At 48.6% G+C, this 17,009-nt stretch overlaps 1 protein-coding gene across 3 annotated transcripts in view; it reads right to left on the bottom strand.

Annotated features, from left to right (window-relative positions):
• Positions 1–16,586, bottom strand: part of TMC7 (transmembrane channel like 7) — a 50,558-nt gene extending 33,972 nt beyond the window's left edge. Inside the window, exons 1-3 of one of the 3 annotated variants that reach the window (XM_030847121.3) lie at positions 16,358–16,586; positions 2,265–2,508; positions 1,263–1,411 (exon numbers count right to left, since the gene is read on the bottom strand). In XM_030847121.3, coding sequence (XP_030702981.2) covers positions 1,263–1,411; positions 2,265–2,508; positions 16,358–16,424 — 460 coding nt within the window. In that variant the 5' untranslated portion in view covers positions 16,425–16,586. Of the gene's footprint in view, positions 1–1,262; positions 1,412–2,114; positions 2,240–2,264; positions 2,509–16,142; positions 16,181–16,357 lie in introns of those variants that run through there. The other 2 variants (XM_060284987.2, XM_030847125.2) reach the window with 2 other exon arrangements.
• Between the last annotated feature and the right edge of the window lie 423 nt (positions 16,587–17,009).

The raw sequence follows: 17,009 nt of genomic DNA, 5'->3' as shown, positions 1-17,009 counted from the left end.
TGTATACCTGTTGTGGACTGAATTGTATATTGTTCCCCCCACCCCCTGCAAATGTATACGTTGGAACTCAAACCCTCAGTGTGATGGTATCTGGAAACAGGCCTTGGGGAGGTAACACGGCTAAGTAAGGTCAGGAAAGTGGGGCCCTCATGATGGGTTAGTCCCCTTAGAAGAAAAAGCAACAAAGCGTGCTCTCTCTCCCTAAGCACACACAAAGAGGAGGTCATTTGAGGACAGAGTGACAAGGTGGCCGGATATCAAACTTCCAGTCTCCAGGACTGTAAGAAAATAAATTTCTATTCTTTAAGTCGCCCAGTCTATGGATTTTGTTATGACAGGCATACCTTTTATTGTGCTTTGCTTTATTGCGCTTTACAGATATTTTGTTTTTCATACATTGAAGGTTTGTGGCAACCCTGCATCAAGCAAGTCCATCAGCACCATTTTTCCAGAGCATTTGCTCACTTCCTGTCTCTGTGTCGCATTTTGGTAATTCTCGCAATACTTCAAACCCTCCACCAGCAAAAAGATTACAACTCACTGAAGGCTCAGATGATGGTTAGCATTTTTTAGCAATAAAGTACTTTTTAATTAAGTTATGTACACTACTTTTTAGACATAATGCTATTGCACACTTAATAGACTACGGTATCGTGCAAACACAACTTTTATACGCACTGGGAAACCAAAAAATTCACGTGACTCGCTTTATTGCGGTAGTCTGGAACCAAACCCTCAATATCTCCTAGGTCTGCCTGTACTTCATCCCAATTCTCACCATTGCGGGAAAGTAGGATTATTAATATTTTCAGGGCGATGGGTGTCTTTGGCAGTCTGATGAGGCTTATTGAGCCCCATCTTGGAATAACATTTTTAAACGCACAAAATACAAATGGTCGTATGATGATCAAAACATTATTGTATAAACTAAATTTGTGATAGATTAATACATGAGCATTTTCATTAACATATTAAATAACAAGGTCTAGTGGCAGATCTAATCACTGCTGTAATTTCAAAGTCGTGATGAGCACAGATGCTATTCCCAGTCAACTACAACAACTGGAAGGAACAGGAAGACATCTGTGATGTTCCTGGTGACGAAGACACAGGCTCTATTAATCCTAACTGTGGCTAGTTGCTCGCGTTCATCATGGAAGGAAATGCTACATTTCAGCTGGGGGGTGAGTGAAAACAAAGCTGTCCTTTCCTCAGGCGCAGGAGACTTCTACGGAGGAGCACGTGCAGTGTGGGGTGTGTACCTTCTATGCTGCGAATGTCCTTCCGCCACAGCTCCAGGTGGGTTGTCATCTCGCGAGCCTTCTCTATGAACCTCTCCCAAGACTTGCTGCTATACCGTTTCCACTGGTCCCACTCAGATAAGTACCTCATTTGGGTCTCCTGAATGTCCCTGCATTGAGAAACAAGCATGACAATGACAAGGCAGGGTCATCAACCTCAGCACCAAATAAAACCCCAGCCGAGAGGATGTGCAAAACCTGGAGCCCTCATGCACTCCTGGTGGGAATGGAAAATGGTGTGGCCACTAGGAAGAAGTTCAGCAGTTCCTCAGAAAGTTAAACGCAGAATTACCATATGACCCGGCAATTCCACTCGTAGGTAGATACTCCAAAAGAATTGAAAACAGGGTCTCAAACAAAAACTTGTACACAAATGTTCAACGCAGCATTAAACACAATAGGCAAAATGTGTCAACAACCCAGATCTCCATCAAAGGATAAATAAACTGTGCTCTATCCACACAGTAGAATGTTATTCAGCCACAAAAAGGAAGGAAGTACTGATACATTCTACAACTTACATGAACCTTGAAAACATGAAGTTAAGTGAAAGAAGTCAGACACATGGATGATTCCATGTACATGAAATGTCCAGAATGGCAAATCTATAGAGACGGAGAGTAGATTAATGGTGGGCAGGTGCTGGGGGGAAGGGGAACAGAGTGACTACACACAACGATGAGGCTTTGGGGGTTGCAGAGCCACAAGATGGAAGCAGCCTGGGCCCCTGAGTGACTGCAACGTTCCCCCTTGACCTCAACCCAGGACTTTTATGTGAGCAAGAAATGAACTTCTAATACACTGAGATTTTACCTGTGTGCGTATCTTTGTCACAGCAGCTTAGCTTATCCTAAGTAATAAACTTTTAATTATGTGAACTCTTCAGGAAATGCATTCCATGCATAAAAAGCACCTCTTCCCAAAACATACACCATATGCCTTCCAGATGGCTGCTGGACAAACCTTAGTCTCCGCTTCTCAGAGATGTTCAGTGCGTATTTCCGAATGGATTGGTTGTCAAGGTTTTCAGTGATTTCTCCCTCCAACTGGGAGCTGTAAGAGTCTGTTGGCTTCAGCAAAGTGCCACTTTGCTTGTCCCGGGGAAGGATGGTCGTCCTCTTACGAGCAATAGACAGGTAGCTTGGCAATTCTTGAAGGAAAGTCACAGGTGGAGAAGAAAAGCAACTGGAGTCCAAAGAGAGGCTCTCTGGATAAGAAGGAAGAAAACCACCATTCACCCCAGTGAACTTGGGGACCAAAACCCAAAACTTATGTAGGAGACTTAGATCTCAGAGACCCTAACTAAACCTCACAGTCAGGAGCCTGGGCCACTGACAGAAGTATTTGTATCTTAATTATTTCATTTACCAGGATGGTGCTCAGGACAATGAAATCATCTGCAAAAGGGTTCACTTCCAGCAGGTGTGTTTTAAGTTACATGATGCCTGCATTCTAGTGTCTGGCTGCAGCCACTTGCTAGGTGTTTGAGTAATCTAACCTCTGTTTTTCATTTGGCAAATAGGGCTAGTGACATTTGCCCCAACTATCCTCACACAGTGTAGGGTATCCACTGTATGGCATAAAGCTCTGAAAAGCATAAACTGCTTTGCAAATGCATAGCGATAACAACATCATCAATGACAATAATAATAATGGCGTTTACGGAGCACTTCCTTTGCACCAGGCACTCTGTTAAGAGCTTCATGACCACTCATGGGATGTGGGCTGGCCTTACGATCTGCTTGGACCAACAGAATGCAACAGAAGTGGTGCTGTGCCAGTTCTAAGCCTAGCCTCAGGAGGCCTTGCCAGCTTCTGCTGTTCTTTGCACGCCAGCTGCTGCCTTGTGAACAAGCCCAAGCTAACCTGCTGGAGGATGAGACCAGGTAGAGCAGGGATGATCACCCCAACCGAGACCATGCCAGGCCAGCCCACAGCCAGCTGTTGTCCAACTGACCACAGATGCTCACACGTACCGAGGTAGGTACTATTATCATCCCCATTTTACAGATGAGAAAATAGTCATTCATGGGTTCTCCAACCCCTTGCCCAAGCCCTCGAAGCCCTGCATGATCTGACTCCTGCCCGCCTCTCCAGCTCCTCAGGCTCTCTGACCTCCAACCTACATTTCTTAGGATCCTTCATATACTAAAATGGGCCTGTGTTCCCTCCTCCTCAGAGCCTTTGCGTTGCTGTTCCCTCTGCCTGGAGTGAACTTCTTAGCTCCTACTCGAATGCCACTTCCTCAAGGAAACCAATCCTGCCTCACTGCACTATTGTAGGTGTCTTTTTTTTTTTTTTTTTTTTTTTGCGGTACACGGGTCTCTCACTGTTGTGGCCTCTCCCGCTGCAGAGCACAGGCTCCGGACGTGCAGGCCCAGCAGCCATGGCTCACGGGCCTAGCCGCTCCGCGGCATGTGGGATCTTCCCGGACCGGGGCACGAACCCATGTCCCCTGCATCGGCAGGCAGACTCTCAACCACTGCGCCACCAGGGAAGCCCTGTAGGTGTCTTGTTACTCATTTTCCCCCACACAGTAAGTCCTTCACAGCACTTATCACAATCTATAACCTTATATTTCTTTGTGTGACCATGTGAGTATGTCTGTCTTACCCAGTGGACTGTAAGTTCTCGGAGGGCAGGGACTGTGAAGATTTCCTCACCATTGTAACCCAGAACCCAGCAGCATCCCTGGCTCAGAGTAGTTCAATAAATACTTATTGGATAGATGGATGAGTGGATGACATTCGTAACTTGCCCGTGCTTAGAGAGCCTGAGGGTGGGGGCATTGGAAACAGAGCCAGGTCTGCCTACTCAAGAATCTCTATTAACTATACTTCAATAAAAATAAAAATAAAAAAAAAGAATATTCACTCTGCTACATCAGACCACAGCTGGAGGCCAAGTTTTGCTGTGCCTTGTGCAGAGGTCCAAGGAGGGAGAGCTTTCTGTTGAAGGTGAGGAACGAATGCCACTTTCAGGATGTATTTTATACCTGATCCGATTTTAGTTTGGGAAGACCATCCTGAGTGGAGACAGGACATGGAAGGAGGAGGTAGGAGGCAGCTGTGATAACCTAAGCAATTACCCTTCCAGGCAGCAAAGCTTGCTTGGGTTTGAATCTGGGGTCTGTTGATTACTAGCTGTGTGTCTTTGGGGAAATTACTTAACCTCTCTGAGCTTCAGTTTCCTCATCTCAAAAACTCATTCATTCACCAAATATACCTATCATGTGTCAGATCTGAAGCTAGGGATACTACAGTGAACAAAGTAAATACCCTACTCACATGGCACTGAGGCTACATAGAGGGGGTGTGTGAGCCCTGTGGATATTTGGGGAAGGGCATCCTGGGAGACGGAAACAGCAAGTGCAAAGGCCCTGAGGCAGGGGCATGCACAGCATGCTTGAAGAAGAGCATGGAGGCCTAGGTGAGTGGGGAAGAGTGAATGAATGGGAGCCTCGAAGGCTCTTTTGTTGGTGGCCCCCAAAGAGTCACACCAGCCCTCTGTGGTCTCCTCCCCTTGAATCCGGGCTGGACCCATGACTTGTTTTTAAACAAAGGTCGCGAGAGAACTGATACTCTGCCAGTTCCAGATCCAAGCCTTAAAAGGGCCAGGAAGCTTCTACTTTGTGCTGTTGGGAGCCTGGGGCTGCTGTGTTAGAAGTCCAGCGATGCTGCTGACACAACCACGTGGAGAGAAAGAGGCCCCAAGGCTCAAGGAGGACAACCAAGGAACTGGCTGACAGTAAGGATCAAGGTCCCGGCTTATGACCCCAGCAGGCCGTTGCAGCTGGTCCCCAGCCACCCTGGTCGTCCTCGCCAGGCCCCACCATGGGCACGAAAAGGCCACTGGATGCTCAGACCCAGCAGATAGGACACAGAGCTGAGCAAACCGTCTCCTCTGTAGCCTGCTCATTTCCTGATGCGCAGGATCAGCAGAAACAATAAAATGGCTTAAGCCGTCACATTCGGAGCAATCTATCAAGCAACAACAGGGAGCTGGGACAGGAAGAATGGAAAGCAGGGATCAGAGAGGTGGCCAGGACAAATCAGGTCAGACTCTGTGGGCTGTGCTATGACCCTTCAATGTGGCAGACAGGCAGCCACCCGGGGCTCTGGGCCAAAGCGTGTCGTGATCGGAGCACGTTTCAAAGGATCCCTCTGTAGGCTTCAGGGCTAAGGACGAGATCCATCACAGGAGTGCCAGCTTGTGAGAATCAAAGGCGATCATGCAGGCGGAAACACTGAGCACAGCCCTGCACGCAGTGGGCTCTGTAAATGTACTTATAGCTAACAGCGAGGGAGCGCCGGGGGGAGGGGACCGGCCAAGGCCTTGATCCGAGCTGGAGTCTGATGGTGCAGAACTGTAATCCTTGCCTCTCCGATGGGCAAGTTCACATCGCAGAACAGCTGTCCCACTGCTGATGACACGGACACACGTCTGGAGCCCTGCCAGTCACCAAGCGCAAGCCGACAAACCCGGCTCAACCTTCACTCCCGGCCCCAGCACCCCCCCCAGGGCATGACACACTTCCATTAGTAACATGGCTCCCTAAGCAAACACGGGGGTCCGGGGTTGGGGTGGAGGCTGAAGGCTAGAGGCTCAAAGCCCACCGCTCCTCCCTCTGGCCAGCAACAAAGGGCTGTTATGAACCAGAACAAAGGCCTTTGAATATGGAGCGGCACTGACCCACTGAATATTCAGCAGCTGCGGGATCCAGGGCCGGAGCTGGAGACGGGCTGGCTTGTCACCCACTAGCCAGGCCACCCCAGGAGAAACAAAGACCGCCTCTGAGTCACACGTTTCTCATCTCAGGAACGGTGGGTATAATACCATGACCTCAGCAGCGTGATCATGAGGACAAATGTACCAACAACATAAATAATACTGGCTGGGAATTTGGGAGCATACCTTGCTCCAGGCTATTTGCAGTACACGATATGCATCACCACACTCAATTCTCTGAGCTACTCAGTGAACAGAATTATCCCATTTTACAGATGAAGAAAGTGAGGCTCGGAGAGGTTAGGTGCTTTGCCCACTCACACAGCTAGGAAGTGCTGGAACTAGGAACCTATCACAGGTCTGTCAGATGCCAAAGCTATAGTCTTTACTATGAGACCACTCGGTGGGCCATGGATTTGCAAGTGCTTTGTAAACAATAAAATGCCACACAAACTAATCATCTGATTGTTCTTGCAGCCACACCACAGGAAGGATACATCCTATTCACATTTCCCAGCAACAGCCTCTGATGGAAAACTCTATTTTCAAAATGGCCATCACTGAAGAGGAATGCTTTTTCCTTTTCAGACATCCTTGGGAAGTTCTGCATCTTCAAGTTAAAAGAAAAATCACAACTATACCCTTGAACACAAGCACCATTATTTTTGTAGCTGGTACACTTCCAACCCTTTGCATATAGGACCACACACTTTTCAAAGCATGACATCACTGAATTTCTCACACCACCCTGCTGGGAAGGCTTTGCTGCCCTGGCTTTTCAACAGGGAACCTGAGGTCTGGAGAGATGGCGGCTTGCCCAAGGCTTTGATGTCAAGACAGACTCCTGGTTCTACCGATTCTTAGAAAGGCAGGTGGCATCACCTCTCCTAGCCTTGGTTTTCTCATCCTGAGAGGATAAGAATGGCTCACTAGTTACTGTCGGACGTTCTCCTGAGTTGATCATTTAAGCCTGTGGTGTGTAGGCTGCTTGATGACCATGTGCATGGGAGGCTGGAGCAGGTCTCAGATACTGGGCTGCCTCCACCTAGGAAGGCCTAGAATCTGTTGGCCACTGGAGTCAGATTTCAGCAAGCAGGAGGTTACTTAGGTGGGAGGATGACTGGGTAATTATTACAGGAGATATGGGGACAGGGGCAGGGGTAACTACTTCTTCTGGTATCTGCTGTTCTTCCAGGTTAAGGACAAAGTTAGTCTCTCTGAGACTTAGAGCGGTGCCTTGCTCACAGAAACCTCTCCATCTGGAGAATGAATGAATGGATGGATGAATGGGCAGAGGCAGGCACATCTGGAGAGCATCCTGACGTCCCAACTTGCTGGGCAGCTCTTTCCACAGGACACCAAATCCTACCAACGAGCACAAACATTCCCAGAATGTGGGCACAGGCCAACTGTGACCTAAATGGCACCAAAACCACCGCCAGCCTCCCTCAGGGGCTTGCCGAGAACCTAGCCTGACCGTATTTGGTGCCGGCTTCACTCCAGGGTTTTTCTTCCCACTCACAGAATCATGGAAACTCTGGGGAAGAAGGGACCTTCTGGGTCATCTGGTCCAGGCAACCGGCCAGCTGCTGTGGCAATGAGCTCTGTTTGATACCTTTCATGGAGTCCCTCTCTGTGTGGGACTCTGGGCTGGGGGCAGGGGCTCTGGAGACGATGAAGGTTTACAGACTTGCTTCCCGCCTCGAAGAGTTTCCCCCCCGCCTCGTCCAACCAGCACTTATCTCCCAAGTGCCCAGCCCACTGCATCCCTGTCATTAGCCCATCCTCCTCCCTATGTGTTTACCTGCGTATTGACTCTGACCGTCTCCCTCCCCCATTAGACTGTGACCTCCATGAGGAAAGGGACCCCATCTCTCTCCTTCACCACGGAGTCCTCAGGCTGTAAGACAGAGCCTGACACATGGCGGATGCTTAATAAAAACCTGTTAAGTGAATGAACGCATGCATGAATGAACTGTGAATAAATGAATTTGGCGCTGAGGATACAGGCAACATTGGCTCACCCCCCAGGTAGACCAAAGTATATGTTTAGCACACCAGCAAAAGAGGGGCACCAAAAAAATGAGAAGAAGATGTAAGGAATTTAAGCATTTAATATTATTCTTTTCTTTAGGGGTGACTTTTTATTTCACAATTGAAAAAGCTGGCAAAAAAATATTGATTGGGATGTTGACTGTATATTACAGCCTTTCTACTTCAGGTACTTTACACAAGGCAGCCCTATTAGACACATGCACGTACACCCAGTTTGACGCTACCAGTAAGACAATGTAGACATCGATTTCAGAGCTTCTTAGACTTCTTTCCACTCATGTCTGTGTGTGTGACATTGTTTTGATTTTGGATGCTAACTGGAGCTGGGGCACCTGAATAATTTCTGCTCACAGCTGCCAAAGGGTCTTAACCAAGGAGCTCCCAGCGCAGGGGATCTGGTTAAAGCTTCTATGACATTTCTACCAAGTGCTCAAAAACCTCTGAGGCCAGGGGACTCATCAAGGCCCTACTCCTGGCAGGACCACCCAACCACCCATCCATTCATTCACCCATTCACTTGAAAAGATTTACTGAGCAACTGCTACGTGCCATGCACCGTTCTAGGACTGGGACACAGCCTTGAATACGACACACAAACTCCCCCTGCCTCTGGAGGAGACAGACAATAGACAAGTAAGAACAATATATTTCAAATGATGATAGATGTCTGGAGAAAAATAAAGCAGGGGTGTATTTGAGCAAAGCCTGAAGGGAGGGAGGGAAAGAGCCACGTGGTTATCTGGAGGAAGAGCATCCAACAGAAGATAGAGATGAGCAAGGTAGAGACAGAGAAGAGCAAGTGCAAAGGCCCTGAGGCAGGACTGTGCCTGGTCAGTTCGAGGAACAAGAAGGCCCGTGTGGCTGAAGGAGAGTCAGCAGGGTAGGAGGTCGGGGAGAAACAGGCCAGGCCACGTGGGGCCTGTGGGCCATGTTGTTACCTTGCTTGGGTAAGGTGGGAACCAAGCGGGGTTCTCAGCAGAGAACAATCTGACTCGGATTTAACAGGATCTCTCCGGGCAGCCATGTGGCAATTTCTGTCCTTGAGCTACGCAGGTCGGCATGGCTACAGCCCATGGCAGGGCATCACGTGTCAAGGGGCACCATCCTGCAATGACGGAAATGTTCTATAATGGTACTATTTAACGTGGTGACCGCTAGCCACTTGTGGCTACTGGGTTACTGAAATGTGGCTGGTAAGACTAAGGAAATGAATTTTTAATTTTATCAGACTTTATTCAATTTACATCTTACAGCCACGGGTGGCTAGTGGCTACTGTACTGGACAACACAGAGGGGCCTTTTTCACAGGAACCCAGAACCTAGTCTGAGAGGGGAGGAGCCGGGGCCTTGGGAGCCTCCTCCATCTGCCAGACTTCAGAATCGCAGGGCTGGGGGGACCTGCGTGAGTCACACCACCTGGCACCTGGGTGGGGCCTGGGGAACGGCTGGGTCCCAAGGCTTTATGACCAGACAAGCAAACAGCCGTCAGGAGCAGTGACTAACTGAGCAATCAGATCCATGCTGAGCCCAGAACCCAGGCCTCCTGGTTTCGAAGCCAGTAGAGCATCCGGTGGACTGTCCATGGAGCTGTTACGGTGCTTCTGTCTGTCTGAGGAGGTGACATGACACGTGGTTAAGAGCACTGGCTCCAAAGCCCGCTGCCTGGATCCTAACCCCGGCTCCACTTGCTACCTGTGTGACCTGGCAAGTTTCTTGACCATTCTGTGTCTCAGTTTTCCCACCTGTAAAATAGGGGTAGTAGTTCCCACCTCGCACAGCCATCCTAAGGCTATTAGATGGCTCCTGTATGTCAAGTGCTTAGAAAAGAGGGCAGCAAATCTTTTCTGTAAAGAGCCAGATAGTAAATACTATTTACCACACGGTCTCTGTCACAACTATTCAACCTGCCACTGCAGTAGGAAAGCAGCCATAATGCATGACTGTTTCCTAATGAAACTTTATAGAGATACGTGGTGGCCCAGATTTGGCCCACGGGCTGTAGTTTGCAGACCCCGGCTTAGGGCAGTGCCTGGCACATCGTGCTACCTACTTGAAGCCAGGACTCTGATTATTTATTGATGAACTTAATGTACATGAAGATTTAAATCTGCAGTGGCAAGGGGGAGGAGGGGGTGTCCTCTCGCTAAGGACCAAGCTACTCCCTATGTGGAGTGTTTATCTTCCTTGGCTAGGACCTCTCCAAAAAAGACTTCCAACTTTCCTGGAAGTGACAATAACCAAAAATTCGCCTTTACTGAGCATTTACCGTGTGCCATGATGATGTCAAATCCTTTACCTAGCTATCTCCTGTGATCCTCAGGAAGGGCCCTTCTTATGTATTACCCTTATTTTGCAATATGGAAAGTTCAGAGAAGACAGGACCTTTTTCCAAGGTCAAGTTAAGGTCTGAACCATGAGGGCAATGACCTCAGCATGTCTTACTCACTCTTACACCCCTACTGATTAGCATGGGGCTGGCACATAACAGGGACTCAAAAAACATGTCAAATTAATACACGGACACGGTAGCTCTATTCACAACATGAACATCCTTCTGTTGCAGCAGCTTGTCAAGTAACATCTCAGGGCCTCAGTTTCCAGGGGGATAAAATGGGCAAATAACACCTACTACACTGAGTTGCTCTGAGGAATTAAAGAAAGTTACCCACTTGAGTCCCAAATCAAATTGCTGACGGAGCCTACTGACCCTCAGGGACCGGCTCCTGCTAGCTGACCTCGTCCCATCTCCTCTCCAAGCTCCAGCCCAAGGCCTCCTCAGATACATGGAGGCCATTCCCACCTCTGCCCTTTGCTCTTCCTGTAGCCCCTCCGAGCACTCTTCCCACCGGGGCTTCCCATTCACCTGTGCTGGCTCCTCTACATCCTTGGGCCTCGGCTCAGCGGTCCCCTCCTGGGAGGGCTGTCCAGGCGGGCCGCTCCCCCTCTCTGTCTCATCACCTGCTTATCTCCTTCTCAGCACCTATGCTTAGCTGTCTCTGACCCATTTCCCTCCACCTGTTTAGGGTCTCCCCTGCTGGACTAGAAGCTTCGTGAAAGCACGTCCCTTGCCTGCCTCTTTTGTCCCTAGGCCCCTCGCCTGGTGCATGCTTTTGGCCCAAAATCAGTTCCCCACCTTCTCCTGGTGGGAGTGGGAAAACACAGAAGGGCTGGGTGGTCCCACAGCCAAACAATGCTCTTTTACAAAGCAGCCAGATTGCAACAAAGTTAACAACACTGAAAAGTCATTTCCCCCTTTTATCCCTTAAATTCTTCACTTCCTGAAGAAAAAAACAAACAAAAAAAGCCACTCACGGCCTCTGGCCTTTGGGCCTAATCCGGTCCTGAACTGCTGGGCAGACAGAGCTCGGCCTCTTCCAGACAGAGGGGAAAAAAATAACTCAGGTCAGAAGGCTGGCTTACTGTGGCCTGTGTCCAGGCCTGCACAACAGCCCTCCCACCCAGTACAGCTTTGATGAGTAACCTGGATGAATGGACTTAGCAGATAAAGTTAAAAAAAAAACAAAACACTGCAGGTCAAACGGTTACTTGTCTTCAAATTTCCTAAAATCGGTCAGACTAAAATAGCCCACGGAATAGTTGTTTAACTACATAAGTATCTAACAGATACCTTCAGAGAGTATAGGCACAGAGCACATGCAGTCATCAAACCTGATAATACTGGGGCTAGAAAAGGCCCTAATAATCATAATCATAATAATACCAAGAGCTACCATTCAAGTGCACAGCGCCTGCCCACAAGGTGCTGCTTATCTCATTAAATCCTTTCAGTGACCCTAGCAGATGGGGGTACGTGAAAATATTTTGGAACTAGGTAGAGGGGATGGTTGTACCATATTGTGAACGCACTAAATGCTGTACACTTTAAAATGGTTGATTTTGTTATGCGAATTATGCCTCGATCTCCGCCCCCAAAAAAGTCACTGCATGCATGCTAGCCGAAGGACTCCCGACAGGAATGAGCATGTAGTTATACTACACATCCTGTACACAAACATTTACTGGCTGGTATGAAGTACTGACAGACTGGAATATGGTAAATATTTGACAAAGGGAAAAAACCATGCAGAGTCACTCCATTCAATAAACACAGAACATGCCAGGTACGATGGGGCTGAGGGGCGAAACGCCCTGGAAGAGGGCAAAATGCCTCATGGTCAGGGGGTGGGGAGGCGTTGCCTCTTGGGAGGAGGGGACATTCCAGCTGAGAGCAGAAGTGTGAGGAGCTGGCCCTGGGAAGAGCAGGGGGAAGGGTGTGCCGGCTACAGGGAACAGAGGCTGCAAAGACCTGGAGGGAAGCGCTGGGGCCTGGGAGGGGTGGGGAGCAGGTGGAGAGGCCCTGGAACAAGGCGGTCCTCCGGCTTCCATTCCTGTCAGAATCTCCACTTTATAGATGAGGAAACGGAAGCTCAGAAAGGGCAGTAACTTGCTCAAGGCTACACAGTTTATAAGAGGCCAAGTCGGTGTCTGAACCTGGGTCTGCTTAATTCCAAAATCCCTGCCCTTAAAAATGATACAACTCAAGAGAAGTGAGAATACAGTTCAAGGGATACTTTGACAGGGTGAGGCTAGCGGGCTCTGTGGGTACAGAGACGAGACATAGTCTAGCCTGTGGGAGGGGAGGTAGTCAGGGAAGGCTTCCAGGAGGAAGTGACACCAGACTGAAAGATGAGAAAAATAGTATGCCTTAAAAGGAAGTAAAGTAATTGCCTCATGGTAGAGGGAACAGCAGAAGCTTCTCAGTCTCAAAAAGTGGCATGGGAACCATCAGGTGGGGGTGGGGGGTGTGTGTGGAGATGGGAGCTAAGATGGGGACCAAATCACTAAGGGCATCCTTTCAACTAGTGTTTATTGAAGGCCTCCTATACACCAAGCACTGGGCTAAGCAGGGGGATGCCATGGTGAGCCAAACAGGCCCAGGCCCTGCCCTGCTGGAGCTTACCATCTAGTAGCAGAGCAGAGACATCATAACAACAGTTAACACTTACATGGGCCATGGCAGCCACTCCCCAGGATGGCCCCCTGTGACCCTCCCCTCCTAATATTCACGCCTCTATACAGGCCCCATCCACACTGAACAGGGCTGACCCATGTGAACAACAAAAACAACACAGTGTGATTTCTAAGACCAGCTCATAAAAGACACTACAGCTTCCGCCTTGCTCTCTCTTGGATCATCTGCTCTGAGAGAAGCCAGCCACCACGTCTCGAGGACACTTAAGCAGCCCTCTGGGAAGTCCACATGGAGAGGAACTGAGGCTTCCTGTCAACAGCCAGTGTCAACTCACCATCCATGTGAGCGAGTCATCTTAGAAGGGATCCTCCAGCTCCAGGCAAGCCTTTGAATGACTGCATGGCTGGCTGACACCATGACTGCAATTTTGTAAGACAGACTGAGCCAGAAAAGCCTAGATAGGTCACTCCCCAATTCCTGACCCACAGAAACCTTGAGGTAAGTGGGTTCTAAGCCTCTAAATTTTGGGAAAATTTGTTCCAAGGTACAGATAACTAACTTAAGCATTTACTTATTTATATAAGTTATGAATTTATTTATATAAGTAAGTTATTTATATAAATTATCTGAATCCTCATAATGACCTCCTGAAGTAGGTACTTTCGTTATTTAATACATAAGGAAACTGAGGCACCAGGCACTTAACTACCTTTCCCAAAGACAAAACCAGTGAATGGGAAAAAGAGGATTGGCATCTGAGAATACAGAGTCTAGACTTGAAACCACTACACTATAGCTGCCAGCATGGCTGTGGGTATACTCCATCATTCATTCATTCATCACAGGTTTAGTACCTACCACGTGCCAGACACTGTTCTAGGTCCTAGGGGAACAAGAAAAAGCCCCTGATTTTCATGGCACCCACATTCTAGAAAGAGAGATAGCTAATAAACCAGGAAATGATCAAACCACATGACTTCAGATGGTGCTAAGTGCTTTGAAGGAATAAGCAAGGTTAGGGTAAGAGATAGGGGGGTACTTCTCCAAACAAGATGACTCCAGAGGTCTGCCTCTCTGAAGTGACATTTGAGCAGAGACCTGACAGGAGCAGAAAGAGGCTGCCATAGGAAGATCAAAGAGAAATGCACTCCAGGCAACGAGAACAGCAGATGCAAAGGCCCTGAGGCAGAAATGACCTTGATATGTTGGAGGAATGAGAAGGCAGTCAGTGTAGCTGGAGCAGCATGGGCTAAGGTAAGGCTGTAGGTGATGAGAGCCTGCAGAGATGGGCTGGGGTCCTTGCTGGCCTTGTTGGAGGCCTGGAGTTTGTTCTCAGAGCAGTGGGAAGCCACTGAAAAGTTTTAATTAAGAAGGCAATTATTGTCTATTCAGCCATAAAAACAAATGAAATAGTGCTATTTGCAGCAACATGGATGGACCTTGAGATTATCACACTAAGTGAAGTAAGTCAGAAAGAGAAAGACAAATACCATACGCTGTCACTTACCTGTGGAATCTAAAATATGACACAAGTGAACTTATCTGCGAAACCGAAACAGATTCACAGATACAGAGAACAGACTTGTGGTTGCCAAGGGGAACGGGGGGTTGAGGGAGGGATGGAGTGGGAGTTTGGGACTAGCAGATGCAAACCATTATATACAGAATGAATAAACAACAAGGTCCTACTGTCTAGCACAGGGAACTATATTCAATATCCTGTAATAAACCATCATGGAAAAGAAAAAAAAAAAAGAAGGCAAATGTTGTGATCTGTTTCATCATTAACAAGGATACACACTTCCCAATTCTGTAAACTAGACGCCCTGTGTCTCCTGACCCCCTCCAGCTGTCCTCCCGAGATGCTCATACAGTGCGTCATGGTTTACAAACTGCTGCAAAGTCATAAACACAGTCCCTTCTGAGCCTTCCACTCATGCTGGTGGGTACAAGGTCATAAAATATCATCTGTCCAAGGGACAGGGAGAACCTTTTGATTAGAGGCGCTAGTTACAGTACTCATAAAAAGATGCTTAGAGATCCCCTTGAACACCCAGCAAAGATCCAAGGAAGAGGAATCTCCTTGCCTTCTGTATGGGAAACCAGGGTTGGCATCTTAAATGTGATGAAGTGTGATTAAATAAGAGAAAGATAAAAAATCATGTGGAAAATACTTGAATAGCTATTACTGAAAGGCTGAAATTGAGCTGATGCCAGCACTATTAACACTGCATTAGAAAATAATTAGCATCAAACCCAGTCTTTTTTCTGATTCCCGAGCAAGTTCCCGGAGTTTGAGTCACTCTAGATGTTTTTCTCTTTCTTCTTCTAGATGTTGAGATCAATCCAATCAGAGGGGCCCAATGCCCAAATCTACACTCATGCTTTACTGTAGATCCTTGTAACAAAATCTCTATTCTCAAATTGAAATAGAAAAAACGCTGCAGATAAAACTCACAGTGGGGAAGTTGAAGCCAAGGTACTAGGTATTGGAAGCATTGTCCACACACACACACACACACACACACACACACACACACACACACAACCTCACAGTGGGGTCTTGTGTTTTCTTAAGGGCAAATATAAGATATGAATGCTGCAAGGAAGCCTGCCTGGGTACTGGCAACTTTTCTATCTTGACTGAGTAGCGGTTGTACACATTTATGTTAAAATTCACAGAGCTGTACACTTCACTCTTAAGTTTTACCCAATAAAAAAAGGGAAAAGCATATACTTGTCTGGCTACCACTGATAGTGCCTTTTCTGTATCAAGCACTGTGCTAGGCACTTCACACATTTTTCTCTCAACTAATCCCACCACCATCTTATTCCCATTTTACTGCTGAAGAACCTAAGGTTCAGAGAGGGCAAGTCACTTACCAAAGATCACACAGCAATAAATAGCCGAGGCAGAATTCAGTTCTAAGTCCATCTAATTGTAAAGCCTCGTATGTTTGGGAGGCAGGCACCTGGTATCAGAATGTTAGGGCTGACAGGGATCTCACAATCTTTTCATTTAACATCTAAGATTATTTTGAGACTTGCCCGGGATCCCTCGACCAGCTTTGGGAAGGCAAACTCACCACTGTCGAGACTCCCATTCTAGTGCTCCTTTTGGTAGGGCATGGGCTCTCTGAATTGGGTGAGGATGGGTTGGAGGAGGGAGACCAGCAATAAGAAAGATCCGCTTTCCCCCAAGCCGGGAGGTGGGGAGGGGGCCGGGCCCGCGCCGAGCTCCCAGCACCTCGCGGCCGCTTGCACCCGCCGGCCGCCTGGAGCCGGGTCCGCGCCGCCCTACCTTGGTGGATGAAGGCCTGCCTGCTCGGCCTGCCGGGCGGGAGCGTACTGGCACTGGACTCGCTCATGGCTGCGCCGCGCGCCCCCGAAATGCCGCCGGAGACCCGCTCCGGCCGCCACCGCCTCCCGGCCTTCCCTCGCGGAGCCGGGATTCCAGATTCCGGGGCTGACGTCACAGAGGCGGGGGCGGGGGCGGGGCGTCCCGGTGGCCCTTCCCACGCCCGACCCCGCTGGACCACCCGAGCAGCCTTGCGTTGGGAGGCGAGGCGTAGCCGGGAGGCAGTGGGAGGGTGCGGCTCTGCCGCGTCGGGGACCCATGAGGCGCGGCTGGAGAGCCGGAGAGACCCGGGACAGCTCCGTCCAGCGGCCGCGAGGAGGGGAGACCTCCCAGATTTTAAAAAGTGTAATAAAAATAACCAAGACGCCGAACAAGTGTATCTAGTAGGTTACCATTTGGGTACCAAAAGGAAAAAAAAAGAGGGGGGGAATATATTTGTACATGTTTGTAAATGCATAAGATATCTGTCGAGTGGGGAGCTGGGAGGCCTGGATGAGAAAGGTACGAGGGATAGTTTTTCACTACGTGCCGTGTTTGTCTTTTAAAATTTGCACCTTATCCACGTTTCATCTCTGCCTCTATCCAGGTACAGCTT

Source organism: Globicephala melas, chromosome 15, assembly GCF_963455315.2.
Source record: "Globicephala melas chromosome 15, mGloMel1.2, whole genome shotgun sequence".
NCBI classification, from domain to species: domain Eukaryota; kingdom Metazoa; phylum Chordata; class Mammalia; order Artiodactyla; family Delphinidae; genus Globicephala; species Globicephala melas.
This window is presented reverse-complemented; position numbering and strand designations above follow the sequence as displayed.